At 41.5% G+C, this 19,478-nt stretch overlaps 1 protein-coding gene across 3 annotated transcripts in view; it reads left to right on the top strand.

Moving 5' to 3' along the window:
• Positions 1 to 3,224: 3,224 nt before the first annotated feature.
• The window catches only part of LOC308402479 (sodium-coupled neutral amino acid transporter 3-like), a 35,541-nt gene continuing 19,287 nt past the window's right edge, over positions 3,225 to 19,478 (top strand). The window contains exons 1-5 of one of the 3 annotated variants that reach the window (XM_080891369.1): positions 3,225 to 3,574; positions 17,005 to 17,234; positions 18,098 to 18,130; positions 18,307 to 18,400; positions 18,499 to 18,614. In XM_080891369.1, the coding sequence (XP_080747495.1) occupies positions 17,098 to 17,234; positions 18,098 to 18,130; positions 18,307 to 18,400; positions 18,499 to 18,614 (380 nt within the window). In that variant the 5' untranslated portion in view covers positions 3,225 to 3,574; positions 17,005 to 17,097. Of the gene's footprint in view, positions 3,575 to 3,842; positions 3,973 to 17,004; positions 17,235 to 18,097; positions 18,131 to 18,306; positions 18,401 to 18,498; positions 18,615 to 19,478 lie in introns of those variants that run through there. The other 2 variants (XM_080891370.1, XM_080891371.1) reach the window with 2 other exon arrangements.

Here is a 19,478-nt window from a genome sequence, read left to right as displayed (position 1 = left end):
CTTGGTCAGAGCTGTTTCTTCTGACCTGTATTAGTCTCATGATCCCCCAGTCCTCCCAGGTCCTGACTCACCTTCTGTATGTCTCCCCCCTATATGCTCTACTCTGTTTGTGTCTGTGTGGGCTTGTGTGTGGGCTAATGGTGCTTACCTCCTCACAGCTATGGGTATGGTTGCCCTAGTTTCTCCTGGCACACCCGATTTCCACTTCTACTTGCCTACAGTATATGACCTTGGTCCTCCTCTTCTTGCTGGGTTGTTGACACTAAGATCTCCTGGTGATTGAAGCTTGTTTTCTCGTTGCTCAGTAATTCTATTCATTTCCCATATTGACTCTCCTCTGCTGCAGATTTTGAATTGGTTGTGCCAACCTGCCTTACCTGTGTAAGATTGTTACAATCCTGGGTCTTTTGACCCAGCGTTTTGAGTTTTAGTCTATTTTGATGTTTATGGTTTATGTTTAAGTTCATTAGGTTATCTAAGTTCATTTGTTTATTAGATTCCCCTCGTGATTTCTACCCCTGTGGTAAGTCTCCCTTGTCCTTTATGTGTTTCATGTCTGCGTGTCTTTTGTTGTCAAGTTCATGTAGTCATGTTTTATTTTGGAGAGGTCCTGGTTTGTTTATGGTTATTGTGGTTATAGTTCTTAGGTTTTGTTATATGGCTTCCTGTATTGCATGTTGTGCTTGCGTGGTGTCTTTCTGTCCCATGTTTCAGGTCCCTATGTTCTGTCTCCCCAGTCTGTTAAGTTTACATGTCTAGAGTTCAGTCAGTGTTTTTCCTGTTTTACTTTGAAGGTCCATGTCTCATGTCAGTGTTTCTAGTTTTGCTTCCCTTGTCTTGTCCAGCCTAATTACTCCCAGCTGTGCTCTCCTTCAGTGTCTCATTTCCCTCATTGTTCCTCAGTGTATTTAAGCCCTGTGTTTCTCTTTGTCAGTGTTGTAGTCTCCCTCATAGCTGTGATTTTCCCTGTCTCTCCTTGTGCTGTAGTTTTCCCAGTTTAGACTTGTGTCCCACCACGCCAGCAATAAAGCTGTGTTTTTTTAGTTTACTTTTCATCTCTGCAAGTTTGCGTTTGGGTCCTTCTCTTACCTGCACACAGCCGTTTTGTGACAGAAACCTCCCTGACCACATGAAGAAAGAGTCATCTGGATTCAAACATGTGAAATCTGAGTAGTAGTATTCAGTCCTGTGAGCAAACTGTGACAGCTCCATAGTTTAAAAGCAGAATCTGATTAAGCTCCTTCTATTGTACTGTAATCTCGCTAATTGGAAAATACACTTTATTTGATTATTATTGTTATTGTGAAAAAACTACCATGTTAGTCTGTGTGATGTTTGTTGGTGTCTGAGCCAGAACAACAATTTGTTGATCCAAGTTCACCTGTGAACTTTGGCCAGAGAGACAAAAGAATGCAGGCAGCCAGAAGATATTCTTATTTGCTTTTTGATGGGAGCTTTTCTGCCAACAAAACAAGTTATCTTCAAGCCAAATGCAAATAACTGCAACCTATCAATTCATATGCATCTCAAGTATTTAAGCTGAAAGATTTTAGACTGCAAATGACATCTGAGCATAGCTGGTAGTAACCACATGCTTAGTCAGTGCTGATTGAAAGGATGCCCGTGGAATACTGTCTCCAAAACTTGTTTAAAGCTCTGGATGTAGCTGTGGAGGTTGAGCAGCAGCGAATTGGAAGGTTGGTGGTTCGATCCCTGGCTGCTCCAATTTCCAGGTGGCATGCCTAAGTATTCTTGGGTGAGACACTGAACCCCAACTTGCTCTTCGACGTGTTCATTGGAGTGTGAATGTTAAATAGAAAGCAGTTAGTTGTAGAAAATGCTTGTGTGAATGAGACATGTTGTAAAAGTGCTTTCAGTGCTCAAGCTAAAAAGTGTCAAGTAAGAACCAGTCCATTTCCTGCTCTGCTGTGTTTGTTACCAATTTCAGTGCAGCTATTTAATGACTTACCTTATAATTAACCATGTAGTTGCTCTCTCTGTTCGGATTGGCTGAGCTGAATTAATTACTGTCATACTTTTGGATTAATTTCATTAGTACCTCTTCTCAGTGCTCATCTAACATGTGAAACAAACCTTTGGCACAAGCAGTTTCTATGGTTACACCTCGCTCTCGGAGCACTGCGTGCACTTCATCTTGTTAGCAGACAGATAAGGTGAGGCAAGGTGAGACCACATCCTTAAAAGAAGGAAGAACAGAGGGAGCTAAATGAATTGCTGTCCCTCTGGAATCATTGTCTGCATCTCCTTTGCATCCACTGCCTCCTCATTAGTTAATATACTAGCCCCTCATTTATGGGAAAGGGAACCAATAAAAGACAGTTCTCTGGAGTTCAACCACACATTAAAGCATATACATTGATGCACACACTCATGGGGTTCCCTCTTTGATGTACCATAGCATACATCTGTTGCGCTCCTCTGCTGACCTTCTGGGATCCACAAGCCACTTTCTCAGCATCTCTGGCCCTTGCCTCTATGGGTAGCTGTTCCCCACTGGGTTATCCCCAGAGGAGATGCACCGTGGGGTTAAACGTCCTGTCTTTTCCACAAGGTCAGGGCTCAGTGCTGTACAGCTTCAAAGAAAGTGGAGGCTTGCATGGCGTTTATTATGGAGAGACTTTGAAATACATTTAAAGTTTCTAGAAAATTAATATAAATTGCCCATAAATTAGTCATTTTTTCCCAGTAAATCACCAACACACATACAGTCAGAGACATCCGAGGGAAGAGGCACCTCGTCTAATTTTACCTCAGGTGTGTGTGTGACCTATCCTGTGAACGTGAGCTGGAAGAGGGAGAAAGGAGACGATCCCCGGAGCCGTGTGACATCAAAACGCGCTACTGCCGGTGACCTAGAAATAGCGCTTGCGTCGACCGTGTGCGTAAGCAGCGCTGGTGGCAAATAGTCGAGGATGCTGTTTTACGTTGCTGATGGCGTTTCAAACGGGAGACGCTGCAATTGGTTAAAATTTCATTATATTTTCTTTTGGAGGCAATTAAAGGAGACGCAATTAAATTGAGTAAACAAATCTATGTGTCGGCTCCCTCAGTTCATTCACGATCTCTTTGTCTCACCGCGCGCACGCAGGCACGGTGATGAGAAATGCATGAACATGAAACATAAACCACAACCAACACCGTGTATCCACAACATCTGAATGCCAGCGGGTGTGCCGTTTTAACCCATCTCGTGCTGGTCATCATTTCCGCGCGATTAAAGGTGCGTGCCAAACAGAGCCCAGGAGGAGCACGAGGAGGAGGAGGACGAGCGGGGTGTCTCGCGACCCGGCGCGCTCTCGCAGCATACACAACAAGAATTTGATTTGTGTCGCTGTGCATGCAGTAGGCGGAACCCGAACACTCTTCACATCCCACTTTTGAGAAGATTACGAGAAGAATTCATCGGGAAACACATGACAGAAAGGCAGCCGGGAGGCAAGGCGGTCGGACGTAGCGGGACAGAGGCTGTCAACGCGCAGGCAGGCAGAGGCGAGCGGAGGCAGGATTCGTGTGGAGATATTTGGAGTTGGAGGAGGGCATTGGTACTTCTCTGGTAAGGCAATGGAAATCTGCCGTAACCTTGATTTGTAGCCCTCTCGGTGTGTTAAACTTAGCAACAAGCGTGTTTTCTCACGTTGTAGAGATGAAAATGTTAGACTTGGCTCAGGTAAAAGAAAAACGATGCTCTCTGTGCATGCACATACAGAACATGAATATGCTGCTCGATGACGCTGTTGGGTTCTTTCATTCAAGTAACATGCAACAGACAGATGACATTACTATTGAGATCCTGTGCCACCCTTTGGACTACACAGACTCCCCAAGAAGGCTACTTTCTTCCTCAGGGCTTATCCTCGTAGAACTACAGACATATTCCTCAGGAGACAGATTTTTTTTTCCAGCAGCAAAAAATGGGAGAATTTTTATTTTTATTTTTATTTTTAAAGGAGGGTATTCACTTTAAATTCCCTGACTCTATTTTTTAATGGCCACTGCAAACTTAAAGCCCAACTAAACTCTACACTGATTATTTTTCTATTTTTATTGCATATATATGGCGCTCAGGATTAGGAATTGCGTTTTAATGCCTTCGATTTTAGTGACTAGGTTGGATTTGACTGGTTCTGGCTGTTTAATCTGGATGTGTGTTATATATTTCAGTCAAACTTGCAAGGCATCCACAGCTGGCTCACACTGTCACAGTGTGGCTACAGGTGCCATCTGGTCCTGGTGTTTGGTGATCTTTGCCAGCCTGAGAGGCATAATTAACACTTCTGAGGAGGAAGTGGGGAAACAGAGAATGCTGCACATCATGTGCATATATGCAGTAATAACTCTGTATCTGATGTTTTTGGGCTGTGCTACACATGTGCATGACCTCTGTTTGTTTAACATGATATGGATACTTTCTATCATGCGTGCACAGAATGATATTAAGGATATGCATTAATCCATACTATAAGCGTTTGTGTAAAAAATTCTAATAACTCAATAGCAGCGGCAGGTTTTCTGGGGTGACCTGCAGGAAAAGTCTTCAGTCATTCTCTCCTCCATGATGAGTCACTTCAGGGGCTTGAGGGCAGCAGGTGAAACTGTGACTGCTGGACTCGGCAGGCTGGAGCGGGCTGTCAAGAGCTCATGTGTAGCCTACTTGGCCACTGATGTTACAATTGACTGACTCCTCTTTCTGGTCCATGTGAGGGCAGTCTCCCACCCCATCCCAGAATTAAATCACACTGTTGACAGATTGATCCAGCCCCTGGTGACATTGTGTGTGCTGAGCTTTTGAGCTGCTGTGTGATTAAAAACCTCCATTTGACTTGGTCAGATTGTATTTGTGTGCGTGTAAGCACATGCACGTGTGCACATACATGCATACAGCACTGATGATTGAAATGGAGGTTAAAAAGACTCTGTGATGTAAATGTCACTGCCCCTCAGATTGACTATAAAATACATCGATTGAGAAGACAAATGTGAAAGAATGAGGAGCGCCGCGTAAATGTGTTCGTGGCCTCCGTTCACACCTCTAAATGGTCCTCTACTGTAAAGTGATTCAAGTGTCCATCAATATTTGTGTTTCTTGTCTTTCAAACTCCAGTTATTGAATCAGAGATGTTGACGACTCCTTCACCGCCCTCTTTTTCTCTCCATTATTAGATCAGATGCAGACACAGGACTTTACGAAGTTCTTGTTTAATATGATCAAAGCTCTGCGTCTGTGAGAAGTATATTCAGATCCTGGAGAAGTATTGGTTTACGTGTGCAAGAATGAAAAGAAAACATGGAGGGATTTCTCAGTCTTAGAAGGCAATGTAGTTCACCGTGAGAAGAAAGCAGCACCCTGCGGTGACTTTGTCAATAGTATTAAACTATGAAAGGACCTGAGCCACTGTCTGGTCTTGAGAGATTTGATTTTGGTCTTAAAGAAAGGGATAAACTAAAGAATTTGCTTAACCCTTTCCCCTCCACAGTCACAAATAGATATTCATTTTGCCTTTTAATGATCAGTTCTGTATTTTGTGAGTTTCATGGGTTTATTCTTGGTAAAATGATGGGATATAACAGCTTTGTTGTGTTTTGAGTGCACATGCTTTACACTGGAACTTCTCACCTTACTGACTACAAATGTACATCAGATATACCATTTGTCTATAGTTAATATTAGTTCTCATTATAGTATGTAGACTTGCATTCATAGACAAGGAGGTCCTGTGGTTAAGGTGTCATCAGTCACGGCATTACTGCATTTTCAAAGTGCAGACAGGTTTATTGAAAACTACCTGCACATGTCCTGAAGGGTATTTTAGATGATTTACAGCTTGCATAAGGTCAGACCACTTGGGATAAATGCCAGCCCAATAGATGAGCTCTAAGAAGGGAAAAATAATTATACCAAACTAAGTAATTAAGAGTGGATTGAGAAGAGTCTAAACCAATGCCTCATACGAGACACTGCCAGTTTAATTGAAATTTTATATTTGCTTAAATTCATGTCTGGTTTTGGAAAGGTGCAGCTGTGTGTATAATAATATATTGATTGGTTTGTATTGTGGATTCTTTTTCATTATTTTTTGTTTGTGAGCCCTTTGGGTGAATACCTGATTTCTGACTTGGAAGCTGTTCAGAAAAGAGTAAAAAAACAACCATTAGTTTTTTTTTAAAAAAGGACCACACAAAGATGGAAATAATTTTGTTCTGTGGGATTTTCCCCCCCCAAATTCCCAGTATCAAGTTTGAGAACCACTGCCAGTGAGTTCTGTTAGTGGACTTTAGGTGATCACAGGGTTTTTATTAAATTGGCAAGGACATTTCAGTAGGACACACAGAGGAAAATCTTACCAGTTGTCCAACTTAGAAGCCCCTAAATTCTGAGTATGTTACTCGTAGAACTGCATTTTTGCTCATTTTCCATCACTGGCCACTGTGCTCTGTGAATTTCTATAAGAGATTTAATTCTTAAGCCTTACATTGATCTGATTACATTGTATGCCCACTGTGCCCTGGAGTTCTCCATCATTTGGACATTTGGGATTTGGACTTTCATGGTGCTGTGGCATTTGACATGGTCAGCAGTACAATATCCACCCTGGTGGTCACACACTGCGTGAGTTGTACTTCCAGCTGAATGAATGCACTCTTTCCCCCCACACTTGCATCACCATGTGATGAGAAGGAAACAGGAGAGAGACGGGTAGCAGATGCCAGGAGAGGATGGTTCTTTGTTTTGGGACAAATGATAAAGAGAAGACTGAGCTGGCATTGAAAAGTGTGGCGATGAGGGATGTCTGCATGGAAGGCATTATATAGATGATGTCCTCTGCTGTGTACGTGCTGTCCTCTTTGCTTAGTCCCTTGCCAATCTGCTGTTTGAGATACTGAGCAACAAAAGTTTGTGAAGAGACAAATTTTTTTACTCTGGAGGAAGCTGTAAATCTTTGTGAAAGGAGTTTGATACCAGTCGATGATTCGTGAAGGTCACTTCTGTCTGATGACAGCGATACTAAGATGACTTGTTGAGGATATCCTGAACCTTTTGTTTATAAAATGTTTATTAAGCATGTTTATTTATTCCCAGTATTGTCGCAATTACTTATTATCAGCAGAGTAGCTTTGCGACCCTCCCGTCTCTGTACCCTACGGTGGCCCTGAGAGGCCAAATGGACTGTAACTTAAGAAAACACCAGAAAAACGCTGCAAAAGCACACAAAACACAACGGAAATAGGAAAAAAGAAAACAGAAATAGAAACAACAAAAACGGAAATAGGAAAAAACAGATTTCCGAAAGAAGAAGGAAGTGTTTCTGGGGAGACAATAACCCCAGAAACACTTCCCCGTTTTTCCTATTTCCGTTGTGTTTTGTGTGCTTTTGCAGTATTTTTCTTATTGCTGGTGTTTTCTTAAGTTACAGTCTGTTTGGCCTCTCAGGGCCACTGTACTGCACTGACAACACGCTGGCTAAACAACAACCAAAGCTGCATGTAAGTTCACATTGTGCTAGCTAAATGCTACATCCAGATGAACAGAATCAACCTTTTGGGATTTACTTACCTGGATGACTGAGCATGCATCTTTGGGTGTCCTCAAAATACACTTGCCATCTGATAAATAATTTGATTATATCCTCACATCGTATGAAAGTTTATTCGCTTAGGGCATAAGCCCAATAAAGTTGGACAACAATTGTATTCTTTATAAAAATTGTGCTTATTAACCATTTATTTGCAGTTTTTTTTATCAAACCATCTCACTTTTGTGCTCCTATGCTCTGTACAGACGATGTAATAGCATCTTGTGAGCCACAAAGCCACAGGGATTGGATCACATTCAGATCAGAAGACACTACAGATGCTTATTAATCTGTCAAGTATTTAAAGCTGCTTAGCACCTCAAGAGAAATATGGTCCTCATAGGTGGTAATGTTAGAGAATGAGCTTTTTGTGCTTTCTATTTGGATGCACCTATCTCGTATCCAAACACAATACCCATGTTAAGTCAGCAAAAGTAATTTATTATGCCAAGCACCAAACCACTAAGTGTCAAACATGCATCACAGCCTTGAGCCAAAATATAATTATCTGCTGAGCCAAATGCACGTGTTTGATAGAGGACTGGGAAAACAAGAGAAGGAAGAGAAGGAAATCTGCTTCATCAGAGATTTGGCAGATTACAGGTACAATAACCTTTAATATGTAAATAGGTTTTTTTTTTGCACCTTTTAAAGGAAATGCACAGGCATATGATACTACAGGAACATTGTACTAGGAACTGGAATCTTTTCAATATTACATAAGCAGTAATTATAGAAATGCATCAACAAAGTAGGGCTGAGGAGATTTAGTTCCTTTCTGCACTATAGTGATCTTTGTATTTGCAGTGCGAATTTATTTCTCAAGTAGTTACTTGAAATTCTGAGGAGTTATTAGCCCTGTGGATGGCTACTACCAGTCTGAACAAATCCTCATCATCTGTTTCACCCTTTTCTGATGGAGTACAATTTTGTGCTTCAGTATTCTTGCATCTTGCACTGGTGATGTCACGCGCATTTATGATGAAAGCTGGAGAAGTGGTACCAAGTCCCAACTCGTGGCACACCCGCAATACCAAGCTAAGAGCGTAAATATTATGGGTTTATTTCTGTGAAGTGGCAGGAAATGACATCTTTATATACAGTATGCCTTAAACCCATCCCTGTAGCCATTATTTCTTTATCTAGAGTCCTGCTTGCATTGGTCTGAAGCTCACAGTGCTCTCTTCTCTGTGTGGTTGTTGTTTGACTGTCGCTTCCAGTATTAGGGTGTTCAGTGTTAAAGTTGAGGCAAAGTGACAGAAAGTGTTGGGTGAGTCTATAAATAAATTTCATTTCCACTGAGTCACCACACTGATGCCCCCATGCTGGCGTATCACAAGGTACTAAATGGTGTAATAGGATTTCCATTTTAGGTTTCAACCGAAGGTTTGGTTATTTTGAAATAGTTTTAATTGTTCCTGTTGTACCGCTGTCATGTATTACAGGTTTTCTCAGTTGAAAAAGGTAAAGAGGCAGCCCACATAGCAGAGAGGTCTGGCCCGGATCTGGTGTCAAGCCGGCACTGCTGGCTGACTTCTGGCATGGTAAGTGGTATGTCATCCAGATCTGGGCCAGGCCTGGCATAGATGACACTGTTTATGTGATGGCATGCCATATCTGGCCCGATTATGGTTTGGTTTATGTGGCCCAGGCCTATAGAAAACAGGTCTGGCCCGGATCCGGCATCAAGCTGGCGCTTCTGACTGACTGGTTTCATGGCAGGGTGTATGCCAACCAGATAGAATAGAATAGAATTCAACTTTATTGTCATTGCACATGCACAGGTACAGGGCAACGAAATGCAGATGTGGGCCAGGTCTGGCAATGATGGCACTATTTATGTTCCTATTTTCCTATTTTAGTTAGAAGACCCAAGTGCCATGTTGCAATGCTATACTGCTATTGTAGCCAACGTTTCAAATGCAGGCTTGACAGGTCTGTGAGTGTACACTTTATCCAAAACCTGGTGAGGTTATACTGCTGTTGACCACTGGGTGACTGTAGCTCAGGAGGTAGAGCAGGTCACCAACTGATCAGAAGGTTAGTAGTTCGATCCCTGGCTCCTCCAGTCTGCTTGTCAAGAGTGTGAATGTGTATGAATGTAGTTAGGAAGCACTCAGTGTAGAGAAAGTCTGTGTGAATGTGGCATGTTGTGTAGAGCGCTTTGAGTAATCTGGGAGAGCAGAAAAGCGCTATATAAGAATCAGTCGTTTCTCTGTCTGAACAGAGTTTTGTCATGTTACTTTTGCACTATTATGTTGCGGCACATGTTGTTATTACATGGCTTGATTAAGGTACTCATTAAGCTGACATCTGGGGCCAGAGCTGAAACTGTTCTGGGCCAGCACAGGGCCAGCAGTGTGTCTACAACTGGCCCGTGGCTGCACACAACTTACACATGGCCCACATACCGCAAAGAATGACGGCCCTTTGGTGGCCGAGATCAGGTTTGCCAGAGGTTGTCCACACATGGGCCAGCACAGGACCACCAGTGTGTCTGCAACTGGCCTTGTGCTGGCCCACGTGTGGGCCACCTCTGGCAAACCTGATCTGGGCCACCAAAGGGTCGTCATTCCTTGTGGTATGTGGAACATGTGTAAGCACATTGTGTGGACCAGATCTGGGCCATACCAATTTTGCTATGTGGGAGGGTGTAGCTAGTGCTTTTCCTTTGCCTGACTAATAGTTTTTAGCAGACGAAGTAAAATGATACAGATTGATTTCAGGTCTCAAAATGTGGTAGTTTATCAGTTCATTCAGTCAGGCACTCTCAACCTTGATCAGTGTCTATTTCTTTAATACAGGGGAGACCCATACATCAAGCCAAGGCGTGGGTCCAAGATTTTAAAAGTTGCTGACCAAAGCCAGTGTTATTCTAGCTCGTATGGAGCAATAGAGCCAGCTTTACTAAGATAAAACCTGACAACCTCTGAGCAACTGTCACCATGCTTAGATAGCCTAATACATACTCAGGATAGTTACCGGTATTATTAAATTCAAAAACTCTGTACAGATGTTTCCTAAGATTTTTCACAAATTGTACATGATTCTCCGTACTAATGCTACTACTACTACTGAGGAATGTTTTGATGTGAAGCAGAGTATTTTACTGACAGAAGTTCATCTTTCAGACTTTATTAGCACACATCATCATATGTCGGCCAAACATCGGTAACAGTTGGTTAAAATAGTGAGTGTTATTAAATTAGTGCATTCCTACTCATCGTCCACTCTTCTGTTTCAAATGTGGTTTGAAGGAGAAATTTTTGCTTTAAACAGTCACAATGATCATGATTAGAGATTCCCTCTGAAACATTTGCTGTGATATAATGCCTTCTACCTCAGTGTATATTAAAGTGCACTGCTAATCTAGGACCACATCCGGTGTGGTATTATAGTCTCTGACGTGTGTGTCTCACAGCAGCTTATAGGAACGCTGGATATGAGGAGCATCTCAGAAGCTCACATACAAATCTGTCAGTCAGAAGTTAATATCCTATTCGCCCTGTTGGCTAATCACAGTAGTGCTTCATGGCCTGCTGCAGAGAGAGAGAGGTCAGGAAAACAACCTGTAAGGAAACAGAAGCAGAGGATGCCAGTATTCATGGGGGCAGTGGTAATGAGAGGCCTGAAGACAGTTAACACAAGATTTTCAACCCTTGTGCATGTTGTGTTGGGAATATTTAATTCTTTTTGAGCGTTAATTGAATAGCAGCAAAACTACTCCAGTCATAGAAACGCCAGCCAACTCATCTGCGATGTGCCGAAGACAATGCTTACTCTGCTTACAGTGAAGTACTATAGAAACTCTGCTGCCATACAAAGGCAGAGTGCAGAAACTACAGAAGCAGTCAAACTGACAAAAAGGTTTTTTACTTTATTTTAATTTTTATCAGTTAGGGCATCAAAATGTACAACAAATAGTCCATAATGCTTTATTATGGGATCTTTTAAGGTTTATCAGACATTGCCACACAAGCGAAAAGCATCTGAAAAGGGGAGCTAGTGCTCTACCTTTGGAGAGCAGAAAATGTTCTCTCTGTTTGTATCTGGCCAGTGCAGTGGTTTCCACTCTTGCCTCACAGCAAGAAGGGAGTGGGCTTAATTCCAGCCTGGGGGCTTTGTATGTTCTCTCTGTCCAAAGACATGATGTTAGGTTGATGGGTAATCCTAAATTGCCTGTGGGTGCAAGTGGTTGTTTCTGCATTAGGTCTGCGACAGATTGGGGATCAGCCTTTGGCAGCTGGGATGGATGGAACTGGATAAGTGGAAGAAAACAGATGTCTTTTAAAACTCATTAGATATTAATAATGAAATACTAGTAAATAGGACTGAGTAGCTTTCATATTTGAACTACCGAGGATTTCGTATGACCATCGATATTGGACTTTAAAAAGCCATGTTTAGTGCAAGGTAAATTCTACACTGGCCTCTTATGCTTTTCTATCATAAATAGCTTTATTTTCTCCCTGTAGCTGTTTGGAGGGTTTCCTTCATTCAATAACAGCATGAGATTTTTCCATTATTAAGCTCCATATGCTTTGTGGTTGTGTATCTGTGTAAATTTTACCTTTATGTGAACACCAGAACACCAACAGATGGTTGTTGGATGCTTTAGTTAAGCATTTTCTGCTGATTTGAGGCAGCTGCTGTGTGCAGTGGCACATTCAGAGGACTTAAACACAGCTTTATGTGTGACATGATGTGAGGTTACAGTCAGGCTATTCCCTCGTCAGCAGCTATTTTTATACAGGAGTGACCTGAGCCGTTTGATCCTCATTTCCTGCTTTAAAGAGATGGACCCTAATCTGATCATTTTTATCATCCTGACTTTCAGAGGTGCCAAGTCTGAACTCATTGTTTTAAAGTAAACTGTTAGCTGATAGACTTATTAGCAGCTCATCAGTTAAGTTATGGGCATGTGTAATCTCTTAAGCTCCAGGAAATCTTTTTACATTCATGGACAGAACAGGATGAGATATTTGCTGCCTGTCATTTTTCCAGGACACAAAATATTACAAAATAGTCAAGAGCATTTAATGAGTAATCAAGCACACTTTAATTTTCCTTTTGTTTAACATTTTTAGTGATACATTAAAGTCAGCAAATAGGAAAATTTGTCATAGTTTGGGGATGCATTTCAGCCAGTGGTGTTTGAGATTGTGTCAAGGAATAAAACTCAGAAAATTATCATCAGATTTTGATCCACCATACAACATCATCTGGAAAGTGTCTGATTGGCAATTTTCAGCATGCAGGATGAGCATACCATAGAGAAACACACAGTGGAGCACTATCAGTCGTAGACTGGGCTCCCCAGAACACAGACCTCAACATTATTGAAGCAGAGTGGGATCATATTGACAGAGAAAAGAACAAAACGCTGCCAACATCCAAAGGAAAGCTTTGAATGTCCTTCAGGGAGCATGGAGAGCTGTTTCTGAAGAAAGTAATTCCACGAAAGCTTTCCTAAGAGAGTTCAGAATGTGTTGAAAAACAAAGATGGTCTTACCAAATATTGTCTTTACAGTTTGTTAGAATTTTACAAACTCTGTTTTGCCTCAAACCCCATATGTGCTTGTAGATCTTTTAACAAATCTCTGTAACTATTTCCCATTTTCCCAACAAAATACAAAGAAATGATGATTGACTCAGACTTGCACAGCACAGTCACTTTGTCAGCTTTTATATGAGCAAAATAGATATGATAATTCACATCCTGCTTTCTTATAGTATTTAAAACATCTTAGGTCTGCTTTACTGGACCTGGGTGTAAAAAACAGTCATTGAATGTCAGACACATTTCAACAGATTAAGAGCCTCGAAAATTACACTGGGGACTCAATTAAGAAGGCTCATATGGCCCCCGGGCCTGTTAGAATGTCATCAAGCAGTGGCAGCAGCAGCAGTATTACAGTTTGAGATTACTCATTACATAAACACCCCCACCACCCACCAAGACGCATAGAGAACCACACATTTAATTACAGTATACACTAAATTGACTGCAAACACAAATTCACACAAGCACAGCGATACTTTAGGGTGAATCAGTGTTATTTGATTCAGGTATCACTCGGGAATAACAATCAACAGAAACTGTCTGGCTCTGCTTCCCTCCTCCTGGGATGACGTCTCGCTGCAAAATTGCTTACGTCAGAGCCAGCGAATGGAGGCAGACACACTCACTGTGTGTTGGCAAACGGAGGTGATGCTTTAGATGAGGGCTTGAATCAACATAGCCTCTGCAGTTGCTGTGGAAAGACTCATTTACTCCCACCAAGAGCATCACAATGTGGCATTAAGTCTTGCATAGGATTAAGGATTTTTGGAAAGCAATGTGGAAATTCTAGTCTTCCTACATGGGCCTTCTGTTGTTTAGTTAAATAAAAAAAAATTCTGTCTACAATTTTTTGCTTAATTTAAAGTTTTGTAAAGATATCCCTGGTTTTCTATGGTGGTATAGGATTTGAACCCAGAGCCCAGTTCTGGGTGTGACAAACAAAGGAGACCACAGACAGTCTTTGAGTGATGCTGAAGATTTTTATTAAGTAAATCAGATAAGCCGTGTATCAGCCATATATATTAGTCAGTACATTTAAATCACCTGAGTTTGTGAATGGAAAACAGCTTTAAATGCTTTAAAGCCTCCTGAGCCCAGCCTGCTCAGGTTTGTTCGATCTCTAACCAGTTCAGCTCCACCCTCAGTTGCCTAAAAGTAAACACAGCCAGCATGGAAAGAACAACACAAGGTCAGCTATAAAACCATCACACAGCCCACAGGTGGCCTAAAATAACAGCAGCAGACACCTTGTGTGACAAACTGCACAGAAACATGTTGAGTGTTTTCTGATGTTTGTTGAGTTGTTTGAAATGTTGCATTTGAAGTTACCTGGCATTTAAAAGATGTGACTCCTTGTAGTCTAGTATAATATGGTGCAAATGGTGCAGTTGTTTTGCAACTTTTGTTTCCACATCATTTACATCAGTCATATGTGATAAGCATCGATCATGGACATACTAATAGTATTATTTCCCCAATTTAGGTGGAAACTTGGGCAGTAGCACAAAGTAATCAATAAGTCTCAAGCGTGTTAAACCTAAAGTAATGAGCCTGTTACAAAGATGTAAGTAGTGCAAAGTACAGATAATTGTGTGAAAATGTAGGGAGTAAAATTTAAGCATGCAACAAAAATAAATATTCAAGTAATGGACAGATATCCAAAAATTCTACTTAAGTACTGTAGTACTTTAGTACTGTAGTATTTTAGCTGCCACCTTTGGCATTTAACCCCAAATAAACAACCTTGAAAATTCTTCAAACCCTTGGATCTGAAATCAGCCTAAACAGATATTACATGCTAGCATGACATAGTGTCTAGAGACTACAGAAAATCCCAGTTTGTAAACACAAGCCTGCCACTGTTTAATATCACAATGGTTCTGTGGCTACTGGGTTTCAAGCTGTTGGGCTGCAACTCCATCGTTTCTTGTCTATAGTCATTTGCGCTTGTGTGGTCATAAACCTAAGAACAATACATGCATACATGCATGTTAGTAATGGAAAAAAATGATATAGGCCACCTGAGTCATGTGCAAGGATTTTTCTTTTACTGCTTGATGTCTGTACTATGTTCAGACTCAGAGATAATAAAGCAGTCGCTTGCTACTGAAAGGCTAGGTAGGCTTTTTCACATCCTATTTTCAAATCCTATCAACATCCATGCTCACTAATGACCATGTAAGGGATACACATCGTATGCTGTCCATGACAATGACAGTTTATTGCTTCTCACTCAATTGCCTTCAAGAATGTCTTGTGTTTCCTTTGCTGAACATAATGATTGCCGAAGATACAACTCATGCCAATCAGGACTACTGTTTCAAGCTCTGCTGCACAAGGTCATTTAGGAGAAACCCTTGTAGCTGGACAGCCCATCGCGTATTGTCTTTGAATGGCTTCCCTGAACTGTTTCGTGATTTGTAGACTGTTTGAGTGGCACTGTGGTTCTGTGCGGTGATTTGTCCCATGAGAGTGGCCCTGCCTCTGCCATTGCTGCCGTCAGCATCTCTGCTACAACTGTGCATGGATACAGGATATTGGCATTTACTGAATTCAAGGTGGCATCTTTTCAATTAGAGGCCAGTAAAATACCTTTTCAGCCTCTCGAGTGGCCTGGCGAACTACAGCCAAGGGGGCCCCGGGAGTATAATGATGCCTGGCACAATAGTGCCACTGTTCTCCAAGCCGTTCCCAGGAAACCACACAACATGTGCCATTGTGCACTGTGCTTTGCTGCCCAACCACGTTGCCTGGCTTTAGCCAGAGATACCAAGAGGCCTGGCTGTGCAGTGGAGCTCACAGCAATGTGGTTGGTAGGACAGGTTCAGAGGACTGCTAGGTGAGGAGTTTATTCAACGCACACTGTATTTGATGCGGTGAAACATTTGTGAAAAAAAGAGCTGGTACATTTAAAAGAGCGGGCTGTGAAACGGAAGAAGCCTGAGAGAAGAAGGAGAGCTGAGTGGTTGCCAGGAATGGTAGTACAGAAAACCCTGAGCATTGTGGCAATGCTGAACCCTCTTCAATAAAAGGGGAAACCAAGAGAAAAGTGACAAGCAGAAAAATGAAGGCACAAAGACGGGTAGAACTGGTTTGTAGCTGGTCTTGGCTGGTTCTGCTCTTTTTATCCCAGTGCTGGGGATTTAAACATTTGTGTGTTCCTCCTTTGTGGCCCCCCAGTGTCATAGCTTCCACCGCTGTTTATGCAGCAGACCAAAGGAGAACATTCAGGGCAAGCCAGATAGGGGGCTTTAGACAACAGCGACCAGGAGATACATGTCACTGGGGCTTTTCTGGGCCTCTCATGTCAGCTGGTCAGCTAAGACAACAAAACACTACAGGATACCCAGGAAATAGAGTCCTGATACAAAGCCCAGTGTGTCACAGCTAACTCAAAGATGTGTATGCTCAGTGTAGACCTGTCAGCTGATGTGTTAATTATTCATGGCACTTGCCAAAACATCTATTTTAGTGGGAGCTTATTTTTGCTTTTGATTACAGGAGGAAATGTTGGCTAGTTTTACAGTCATGTTGATCTTGATTTACTTCCATTTCCAGTGTGTGGTTTAATAAAAAGTTCATTTAAAAAAAAGAAAATTTTAATTGAATTCACTGAAATTTTTCGCATTATTTTTCTGAATCGTCTGAGTTGTCTTTGCCATCCTCTTCTTAGCAGTGGATAAAATCATGAGTGTGGTGTTTGAAGATACAGACACCTTTGAATGACCTCAGTGATTCTGTGATTCTTTTCATTGTCTTGTTGTTATTACATACCAGAGAACTGCCATAATATGGATGATGTTTCATTGCAAAATGGTCATCTTAAACTCCTATTTTTTTCTCTTACAGATCCACCGAGGAAAATAAGAGCTTCACTTTCTCGCAAGAAGTAAAAAAGGTCACATAATTTCAAGGGACAAATTATTAGCTACTGTAGCAGATATGAGTGAGGATAAACCAGCAGAGACTGTGGAGAACACTCCAGCTGAGGCGAGTGCCATTCCTAATGGGAAAGGCCACGAGCCTGGGGAGGAAATCTCAGCATCAGCCAAAACACCACTTGCAGAGGACGGTGAAAAGTGAGTATACTATAGATTATTACAGTGTATACTTGTGTCAGTAATGCACAACGATATACAACAATGCTTAACCAGTTTTTTCCACTTAATTATGTTGTTGATATGCACTTTTCTTTTTTTTTGCAAAGGTAAAATGTCATGTGTTTTTACATTTAAAAAATTATTCAGTCTTGGGTCTCAAAAGTGCCTCTAATAAAACAGAACAAATTCTCATAGCAAGATAATGCCAGAGGTCAAGGAAAATGCCAAACTGGATTCTTTACCTTAAATGAAGTAAGTTGATTTCTTCAGTGGCTGCTCTGACTTGAAGTCTTTACCTGTGGCAGTCCAAAGACAAAATACTGTATATGGGTGGAATTTTGTATTTCAATCACTATACTCACAACACATTGAAGACAGATACAGTGCAGTAGATAAGTTTGTTCTTTCCAGTTAGACCGATTATTCTAACCTGCTGCCTGTGGCTTAGCTGTGGCCTAGTCATTAGAGTGACTCTCATAACTGAAGGCACAACCCATGTAACAGCAAATAATGCATGCATATTACATGTCTTTTGAAGTGCCTTTAAGTAAAATATTCTCATATCGCCTTCTCAGTTACTGTACCGGAATTTGTGCTGGATAATGGAGTGAGCTCAGTGCCTAATTATCATGTCACTGGCTGTCTAGCAATACTTGTTGTATCCTGTGCCCATGTAATAGATGGGATAATTAAAGCGTCTCTCTCCAGGACACAGGCGATCATTTATAGACAATCCTTTCACTGTAGTGTTATTGCTCTTATTAAATTATGACTCTGGGTGTTGTTTTTCCACTTTGTGCTCTCGTTGGGTGATGGATGACTGCTCCCTACGCTGCTTGTAGGGAAACTGTAGCCAATAGTGCCCAGAATGCTAGGTACGTATGATGCAATAAAGGAGCAAAAAATGTTTCACAGTAAGTGTGTGGCATCTGTCTCACCTGTTTTCTCTTTGTGAAAATTAAGGCAGAAACACAGTAAGGCTGTTAATTTGAGTGTTTTTGCTCTTAGTGCGGCTCCTTTGTCCTCCTCTGACAGTTTTTGTGATTGTTAGTCCTAACAGGACTGAAAATGCAGACACCAATCTACCAGAGAGCCAGGAGTTCTTATCAGGCGTGGAGGAGAAGAAGACTACACGCTTTACAGATGTAAGTTCAAACGGCTTTATTAGAATTATAGGCAAAGCCTGCAAGTGCTTGAAGTTATAACACGCTTACTCTGGCCCTCTGTCTCTTGTCGGTTGCAGTTTGAAGGAAAAACCTCATTCGGGATGTCTGTCTTCAACTTGGGCAATGCAATCATGGGTAGTGGAATCCTAGGACTTGCGTATGCCATGGCCAACGCGGGCGTTGTCCTGTTTTTGTAAGTTGTTCATAAACGTCCGATGTGAGGAACATGTTACTTCCTTGATTGCACGTTAACCGCACTACATCACTGACACGCCTGATTCATTCCCTCCCTCTAAGGTCATTCCAGGTCGAGATCGGCGTCACTCATAAATAGCACCTAATTGAAAAATATAATTGTTTTGTATTAACCCAGCAGCAGAACTTCATTATGACCAGTGTTGGGTAAGTTACTTTAAAATAGTAACTTAGTTACATTACTAGTTACTTCTCTCAAAAGTAACTCAGTTACTTCAAGTTACTCGTTACTTTCAAAGTAACTAGTTACTAGGGAAAGTAACTTTGGTTTTACTCAGAATTCTCTTGTTAATGTGTTTCTTCCATAACTTTGCCAGTCTTCTAGCTTGCTTACTTGCCACAAGTGCACTGTGCCACCTACCAATAGAAAGGATATGATAACGTGCATATTTCCACGAGAGAAATCCCACGCCTGGACCGTCATTGACTGCTGCCATGATTCTAGCCTACGTCACAGAGTCATGTGCGCCTTTTACATCCAACACAAAAACTGCAGTCGTGGTGCTTTCGATTGTACTCAGAACTCAGAAATTCTGCCTTCTGAATAGGAAGATGTAGGTAATACCAGACTGCAGATGAGCTGCATACAGGGCTGGACTGGGAAAGAAAATTGGCCCGGGCATTTTGACTAGAAACTGGCCCACCATTATAGGAAAAATCATAAAGCCTTTGAATGAAAACAAACACTGTTGTGACAGTGATGTACACTGTTTTGATGGTATATATGCATCAATCTATCAATCGTTTGTTGTAAGATTCAGATAATTATTTTTTAAAAGCGAGACATTTTAAATGAGAATAA

Source organism: Rhamphochromis sp. 'chilingali', assembly GCF_963969265.1.
Source record: "Rhamphochromis sp. 'chilingali' genome assembly, chromosome: 9".
NCBI classification, from domain to species: domain Eukaryota; kingdom Metazoa; phylum Chordata; class Actinopteri; order Cichliformes; family Cichlidae; genus Rhamphochromis; species Rhamphochromis sp. 'chilingali'.
This window is presented reverse-complemented; position numbering and strand designations above follow the sequence as displayed.